Source organism: Terrapene carolina, unplaced genomic scaffold (assembly GCF_002925995.2).
Source record: "Terrapene carolina triunguis isolate 2854851 unplaced genomic scaffold, T_m_triunguis-2.0 Scaffold231, whole genome shotgun sequence".
Classification (NCBI taxonomy): domain Eukaryota; kingdom Metazoa; phylum Chordata; order Testudines; family Emydidae; genus Terrapene; species Terrapene triunguis.
The window spans coordinates 18246906-18255166 of NW_020664582.1; the positions used below are offsets into that span (position 1 = coordinate 18246906).

General features: G+C 67.9%; 1 protein-coding gene across 3 annotated transcripts in view; it reads left to right on the forward strand.

The window, feature by feature from the left end:
• The first annotated feature begins 771 nt into the window (after nucleotides 1–771).
• CORO6 (coronin 6) overlaps nucleotides 772–8261 on the forward strand; it is a 13904-nt gene continuing 6414 nt past the window's right edge. For all 3 annotated transcript variants that reach the window (XM_026656487.2, XM_026656486.2, XM_026656488.2), the window contains exons 1-3: nucleotides 772–927; nucleotides 4541–4740; nucleotides 7846–7968. In XM_026656487.2, coding sequence (XP_026512272.1) covers nucleotides 4543–4740; nucleotides 7846–7968 — 321 coding nt within the window. In that variant the 5' untranslated portion in view covers nucleotides 772–927; nucleotides 4541–4542. The remainder of the gene's footprint in view (nucleotides 928–4540; nucleotides 4741–7845; nucleotides 7969–8261) is intronic.

Below are 8261 nucleotides of genomic sequence, written 5' to 3' on the forward strand. Positions count from 1 at the left end.
GCCCCTCGTGGCTGCCTGCTCTGGCACCTAGCTGAGACTTGCTGCGACCTGTCTGTCCCTCCAGCCTGGCGCTCTGCGGTGAGCTCCAGCTGTCGGGGGGGTCCCGCCAGTCAACGTGGGTGTGGCAGCCCACAAGCCACCACGGCGGCCCATCAGCTGGCTGTACAATGATTTCACCGGCCCCCCAGGGCTGGCCCCACTCAGACTAGCGGCGGGACCAGCAGTTTGCTCTTAGGTTTCTCCAATGGATTGTTTTGGTGACACCCAAACCCTCCGAGTGGACCCAGCCGGGCAGAAACACACCCCCCCCTCCTCCTGAGCCCCCGCTCCAACTGGAGCCTGTCTCCCCCCCCCCCCATAGTTGCTGGGTGCTGCCAGGCCTGCCTGCCAGAAGGGGAGAGGCCCCCTGTGGCGCTGCGCCGGGGTCGGGGGGGGGGGCAGCCCTTCCCCTGGGTCTGGGGGGCAAGAGGGGGCAGCCCTTTCCCTGGGGGGCAGCTCAGGGGGGCAGCCCTTTCCCTGGGTCTGGGGGGCAAGAGGGGGCAGCCCTTCCCCTGGGGTTTGGGGGGCAGCTCAGGGGGGCAGCCCTTCCCCTGGGGGGGGGGCGCCCCTCCCCCGGGCGGGGGGGGGCCAGGGGGGGGGGGCCAGCTCAGGGGGGCAGGGGGGCCCCTGGGGGGGGCAGCCCTTCCCCTGGGGCGGGGCAGCAGCTGGTGCCCGCCGGCCCCTCCCCCGGCCGGGGGCCCTGCCCCCCAGCAGCAGCTGTCGCTCCCCGGCCCGGCCGCACGTGGCTGGCAGCAGCTGCCGCGGGCTGGGCCGGTTGGAGCCGCACGAAGCGCTTCGTCCATTTCCGCCCCGGAGCCCGCAGCCCGCGAGCCCGAGACGAGCCGCCCCGGCGGGCCGGGCAAAGCAGCCGAGCTCGCCCCGGAGCAGGTGAGGGGCCCCGGCCCGGCCCGCGCCCCATGGGGCCGGGGATGCTGGGGAGCGGGGGGTGCTGCCAGCCCGTGTCCCGGGCAGCCCGGTGCTGGCTGGGCGGGGGGATCCCGGCCCGGCTCGGCTCGGCTCGGCCCGGCCCGGCTCGCGGGGTGCCCCCGGCCCGGCTGGCAGAGATGTGCCTATATTAGGAAAGTGACCCCGGCTCGTCCCGCCGCCGCCGCCGCGTCTCCTTCTTTAGCTGCTGCAGCGTCCGCGGTGTCACGGGCGGGGGCCGCGGCTCCCTGGGGCGCTGCTGGGGCGGGGGGAGCTCAGGGCCCCGCGGGGTGTGGGGCCGGCCCCGGGCCCCTCTCCCGGGGGCAGGCGGGGCTTTGCCAGCGGGATTGAATTGGGAGCGTGGCACAGAATAACCGACGTGCCCCCCCCATCCTGCCCGGGCCCCCCGGTGCCGGGCTGGTGCTGGGGATGCCGGGGGGGTCTGGGCCTGGCCCCCCAGCGGGGTCTGGGCGGGCAGGCGCGGCCCCCAGGGCTGTGCTCAGCGGGGAGGAGGAAGGGGGGCTGGGCTGGGCGCCTGGGGTGACCCCAGAATCCCGCCGCTGTTCTGGGGGGCAGAGCAGAGCCCCCCCCCCGAGTGGCGCCCGCTGGGGGATGCTGGTCAGCTCTGCCCCCCAGCCTTGGTCGGGTGAGGTGCCCCTTCAGCCTGGGCCGGGGGGGGAGGCCGAGCCTGGGGGGAAGATGGGCTTGATTCCCCCTGGCCCCGGCTCAGCGCAGGCCTCTGGCCACACTGCTGACAGGAGAACCAATGAACCGCAGCAAGCCAAAGGTTTCAATTCCTGGCCCTGCCACTGGCCCGCTGGGTGACCTTGGGCAAGTCGCGTCCCTCCCCCTGCCTCAGTTTCTCCACCTGTGAAGCGGGGTGACGTGGGGCAGCGCGCTGGCACTAGGAGCTCCTAGGCTGCTGGGAGCTTGTGGAAGGCTGTGTTCGTTATCTGCTCTAACGTGGCTCAGCGTCTCTGGGAGGTTTATTCCTCTGGGCGCGGAGTGGAGGGGATGGGAAGGGGGCAGGCAGAGAGCCCCAGCGCGGCGTGACAGGGCAGGAGCTGAGAGCAATGTCCGACTTCATGGCTGCCCCTAGCCCGGAGGTTGGCCTGTTGCACAGATTAGCCTTGGGGGAGAACACCAGCCCCCCAGGGGTTGCAGGGTTCAGAGGGGCAGGTGCCCATAGAGCCCAGCAACAGCCCGGCAGCAGATGGCTTCCAGGTTCCCTCCTTCCCTCGGGGATGGGATGTGGCAAAGCCATGGCAGGCCATGAGGAGGGCCAGGCGGGTGAGCACGCTGGCACACCAAGACAGGCTCCGTGCTCTCAGACTCATGCAGAGAGACCTCCCCTTAGGCTGCCCTCCCCCCACTTTGTACCATCTTCCGCCCCTGGCAGTCCCTGTTGTATTTGGTTACGTGGCGGTTGTGCCAGGTGCTGTACTAACACAGCCCAGACAGCTTACAGGCGAGTGGCCACCTTCCCAGCCCTCTCAGCCCCCCACCATGGGGGCCAATGGCCCCTGTAGGCTACTGCATGTCTCAGCTGCCCCCTGCCCTGCTCTCTGCAGGGCTCACCCTCATCACTGCGGTGTCAGAGCCCCGTCCAGCGACAGCACGTGCTTCCTTCGGGGAGAGCTGTGTGAGCAGTGGAGCAGCTTGTTCCTCCTCTCCCTGTACAGCCATGCTGCTCCGGGTTTGGGTCAGAGAAGGCCGGTGGGAGCAGGGCCCCTGGGGAGGTTTGGGGTGGCCCTGAGTTCTTGGGGGTCTGGGACCGGCCCCGTGGGATGCTCTGTTTGCTGCCCAGCTGGGCTCTGCCCCGGTGGTAGAAAGTTCCACGGGCCCGAGGGGTGGAGTTATGGAGCTCGGTCCCGAGCCTGGAGCCATAGACCCCTCTAGATACGCTGAGCCCAGGCCGCTGAGCGCCTCGAAGACCAGGCCCAAGACTCTGCCCTTGACTCTGTTCTACGGGAGGCCAGCCATAGGCGCCAACTTCTACTTTTCCCCACGGGTGCTGCGCCCTGAGGCCCCCACTCCACCCCTTCCCCCAGGGCCCCACTCTCGCTCCACTTTTCCCCTCCCCCGTTGGTCCCCTTCCCCTCCCCAAGGCCCCCGCCTGCTCACTGCTCTCCGCCCTCCCCCAAGTCCAGCTGGTGGGTGCTGAGCACCCACTATTTTGTTTCCTTGGGTGTTCCAGCCCCGGAGCACCCACAGAATCGGTGCCGATGAGGCCGGCGCAGGGTGCAGGACCATACACTTGCAGCAGATGGTGTTACTGAGGAGATGTGCTGCAGCCCGGAGCCACAGGGGCCTTCCAACACCACGGTGCTGCTGATGCTTCCCATCAGGGGGCAGCGTTGGGGGCCCCCCGGGGAATGGCTGGGGGGGCAGCATTGTCACGGTCACAGTCGCCAGGATGGCAGTGATGCTCCGTGGCTGCGCCCACCCAGGCAAGGGGGCCCCCCCCCTTTCCCTCCCCCATGATCCTGGGCTCTCCGGACCCAGAACTCTTCAGGTGGGAAACCATCTACCCACCGGTTTCAGAGTAGCAGCCGTGTTAGTCTGTATCCGCAAAAAGAACAGGAGTACTTGTGGCACCTTAGAGACTAACAAATTTATTAGAGCATAAGCTTTCGTGGGCTACAACCCATATGCATCCGAAGAAGTGGGTTGTAGCCCACGAAAGCTTATGTTCTAATAAATTTGTTAGTCTCTAAGGTGCCACATCTACCCACCGCGCACATGCAGCCACCTCTGAAGGCTAATGTGGTGGCTGTTTAATGCCTGCACAGCAATGCTGCCAGCAGTTTGGGGCAGGAAGTGAGGCAAAATCTCTGATTCAACAGGCTGCGGGAGCCTGGTGGTAGGGAGTCTGAATGGAATTGCCTGATCAGGGCTGGGGTTTGGCCAGGGCAGTGGCCGCGGGACCATGGGGGCGATGGGCTGACCCAGGGCAGTAGGGATCCAGAGCCCCATCGTCCCATGGGGCTGCACCTGCTCTCTGGGCTGGGCTCCGTTCCTCCGCTCTGTCCCAGGAGAGGCAGGGTCGGGGGAAGTAGAGCTCCACTAGCCCCAGGAGGGATGCTCCCGCCCTGCTCCCTTCTGCCTGGCTCCCCAGTGTCTCTCTCAGCTCCAGGTGTTGCCTCTGCTGTTCTTCTAACGGGGGGTGGGGGGGGGCGCTTGCTCGCAGAGCTCCTGCTGCAGCTGGGATGGGGGGCTGGCACTTTGGGAACTCCCCAGCACCTGCTCTGCGGGATGTGTCCCGCCATGGGGCACAGACGCCAAGCAGCCCCTTCACCCCGCTCACTTGCTGTCTCCAGCCAGATCCTCTGAGCTGCCTGGGGAGGAGAGAGGCTGGAATCCACGTTCAGAGAGAGCTCCTTCACGGACCCCAAACCAGCTCCCCAGCTCGTCCAGCCCTGGCTCCCCCACAGCTCTGCCGGGTTGGCACCCGCAGGGGCCTGCTGTGTCCTGGGGACTAGAGGCAGGTGGATGGCTGGGGAGGCCAGGCAGGGAGGGGACTGGGCTGACGGTACTGGGGGCCTGCTCCCTCGCTGACCCCCCCATCTCCCGCCAGCCATGAGCCGCAGGGTGGTGCGCCAGAGTAAGTTCCGGCACGTCTTCGGGCAGCCGGTGAAGGCCGACCAGATGTACGAGGACATCCGGGTGTCCAAGGTGACGTGGGACAGCTCCTTCTGCGCCGTCAACCCCAAGTTCGTGGCCATCATCGTGGAGTCCGGCGGCGGAGGGGCCTTCATGGTGCTGCCCTTGGCCAAGGTGAGTGAGTGGCTGGTGTGGGCAGGCCAGGAGGAGGCGGGAGCCTGGGGGCGGGTTAACCCTCCGGCTCACTGGACTCCCCGCAGTCGGGCGCTGGTGGAGATGGCTGGGTGCTGTATAGTGCTCCGGGCTGCTGGGGGGAGGGGACGGCAGCCACCAGGGCCCGTGGGGGGCAGGCCGTGGGGCAGGGCGTGTTTCTGTGCGAAGCCCCAGCCTGCGTGGTGGCCCCTGGCTGGCAGAGCCAAGCAGGAGCAACAGTGCAGGGAGAAGGGAGCGGTGAGTTCCCCGAAGCAGCGCTGGGCCACGGCCCCCTCTGCGTTGGCAGCCGGGCTTGGCCGTGTGTGAGCCCAGCTGGCCTGGCTGGGGATGGTGCCGGGTTGGGGGGGCATCTGCCAGCCCCTCCCCCCAGGCCGGCACGCGGGAGCAGCTGCCTGGCCTTGCCAGGCCTTTGTTGCAGTCTCGGGCCTGGAGCTGGGAGAGTCCTAGCGCATTGCCATGGTAACGGGGCTGGGTTGGTCTGAATTCCCATTGCGGGCTGCCCGGCTCTCGGGCTCCTGCCGGACGGGCCGTCCCTGCCCCGGCGTCTCCTGAGCGCAGGCATGGGAGCAGCCGGCCGGGCGCAGGCAGCACTTTGTGACGCCCGGCCCCTGGGGCTGTGGGGCCATGGCCAGGAGCACAAAGCCCAGCTCCCGGCTCCTCACAGCAGCCCCACGCTGCCAAGAGCCGCCAGCCCCAGGACTAAGCCAGGTCGATGTGCTGTGCTTGGGGCTGGTTAGGGGCCCGCAGCAGAGCCCGGCTGTGGGGTTTTCCCTACGCGGGGCGTGGGTGGGTTCTACCCTCGCCCCTCTGGCACAAGCTCACAGGCGAAGGGGAGTTAGCAGCCGGGCTCCCGGCTCCTCTGGTGCTGGGTCAGCCTGGCCACGCTGGCCGAGTGGGGTTTATTAGCGAGGGAACCGCCCGCCTCCCCACAGCGCATGGGGCAGCTCTCGAGGAGCCAGCGGGCAGCAGCTGCCATGCTGTGGGGCGCCTGCAGGCCCCCTCCCAGGGCACGGTGCCCTTTCCCAGCCAGCCACTCTGAACCCCCTCGTGTCCGCTGGTGGGCTCGGGCCCCGCACCTCTGGCTACAGCCTCGGCCGTTGGAGAGTGACTGGCCCTGGCAGGGCATGCTGCCCCGGGGGTGTGACCGGCGCTGGGGCGGGTAGCGGCAGGAGGGCTGAGTGGCTGGCACCCAGCACCAGGGGCTGCTCAGCGAATGAATTGGTTCTGGGGACTGGCTTGTTTTGCAGCTGCAGAGAGAGGTGTGTGTGACCTGCCCCGGGGGGTGGGGGGTGCCTCCAGGCCCAGGGTCGGGCAGCTCCAGGGCTCCTGTAGACAGCCCCCATCCAGGCACCGTGAGCGAGCGGACAGGAGCTGCCGGTGAGTCAAGAGGGGTGAGGAGGTGCATCCTGTGCTGCCTTCCTCCTGGGGGGCCCGGGGGAGCAGGCCGGAAGCCTGTCTGGGAGACAGGAGGAGGAGCAGAGAGGGTGGGGCAGGATTTTGGGTCCCCCCCCCCCCCCGGCTCCTGCTAGCCCTCGAGCAATGCCGGAGTCAGCCAGACTGCAGCAGGGCCTGTCAGTGGGGCAGGTGGATGAGCTACTGCTGGGAGTGGGCATCAGGCTAAGCAGTGGGGCTGTAGAACGGGGCCTGATCCTGCCCTGGCCCTGAGCGCGGGGGTCTGTCCCAGAAGTTCTGGGATGTTTTACTCTGGTAAGATCATTGTCCTGCTCCTGCTGCCCCCCACCTCCCCAGGCTACAAGCCTTTCTCAGCTCCAGCCATTATCCTCTCTGCCGTATCCACTCCATCCTGTCTGGTCCCCAGCACTGCCCCGTCCACCTGCCCGTCTCCTGCCTCCAGGCCCACTCCCCTCCGCCCCCTCCCGTGCTCACCAGCCTTTCTGGGCCTTGGGGAGTCCATTTACCAGCACCTACGGGTTGTGACCTTGACCTGGCTGCCCCCCACCCACACCAGGCTGCCCGTGGCCAGGCGGGCTCCGGGCAGAGATGGATTGGAGCAGTTGTCCGGCGCGGGGAGGCTGTGCTCACAATAACATGTGACTCATACCGGGAACAATCGAGGGGACAGCAGGAAACCACGGGGTCACTGTTTCCACAGCTCGAGTTTCCAGTTGGACAGCGCTGCCCTGGTGTGTGCAGCTCGCTGGCCTGGGGAGGGGCAGAGGGGGGCACAGGAAGGGGCAGGCAGATCAGAGGCTGCTTGTGGGGGGCTCCTTCCTAAGGCCTAGCGAGGGGACAGGACTCTCCCACGTCGAGTCGGTGCCAGAGCTGGGCTTAGAACCCAGGAGTCCTGAGTCCAAGCCCCTGCCCGCTTGGGAGGAGGCGTGGCCTGCTGGGGACTCTCAGTCCAGACTCCTGGGTTCCATTCCCTGCTCTGCTACTGACTCACTGCAGGGCCTTGGGGAAGACTCGTCCCCTACCTTGTGCCTCGGTTTCCCATCTGTGCAGTGTGGGTGATACTGCTTCGAGCAGCGCTCTGAGATCTACGGGCTGAGAAGGAGCTGTGGCCAGGCTCTGAGTGACAAACCTGGGCCTGCCCTGTGGGAGCCGGGTGCCCCCTGTCTGCCAGGGGACAAGGGTGTTGGGGGTCAGTGAGTGTATAGGAGATGCTGGGGGAGGGCGACTCGAGCTGCGGGGCCCAGCCAGGCCCTAGCCCTTCTGCCGAGGGCGCGATTAGTGCCGAGGACGCTAGTCGTGTGGGGACGTGGGCACCTGTCCCACTGGGATCTGTGCTGACACCCCCCAGCTCAGTCACTGGAGCCCCCCTCCCCTCGACGAGTCCCGTAGCCGGGCCCAGGGCACGGTGAGAGGGGCCAACGTACTGCAGCTGGTAGCCTGGCTAGGGGAGGAGGCTGTGCTCCGCCCAGCTCCCTCTGCCCAGCGCTGGCTGCCCATGGACGTGGCCCCAGTACCAGCAGTTGGGGGGCCAGGCAGCTCGGTGCCCCTCGCAGGCAGGGCAGACCGCGATGGGGCACTGGCTGTGGGGCAGGGGTGAGAGGCACAGGGCGCTGTCAGCTGGCCCCTGCTCACTGCCCTGCCTGTGTGTTCCAGACGGGGCGCGTGGATAAGAACCATCCCTTGGTGACTGGGCACACGGCGCCCGTGCTGGACATCGACTGGTGCCCTCACAACGACAACGTCATTGCCAGCGCCTCCGAGGACACCACGGTCATGGTATGGGGGCCGGGCCGGGAGCTGAGCTCAGGGCCTCTCACAGGGCGGGGGGCTCGGGGGGCATGGGGAGCATGGGCTGGGGGGACGGTACTGGAGGGGAGGGTGCTGTGGGGGGGAAGGGGTGGGCATGCTCTGGGGGGTGACAAGGTCGGTTTTGGGGGCTGAGGGTATTGCGGGGGGTGAATGCATTGGAGAGGTGCTGCAGGAATGTGCATGTGAGGCTGCTGCAGTGGGGGCCAGGTGGCTGGGGGGGCTGCAGCAAGGGGGGCTGCAGCAGGGGCCAGGTGGCTGGG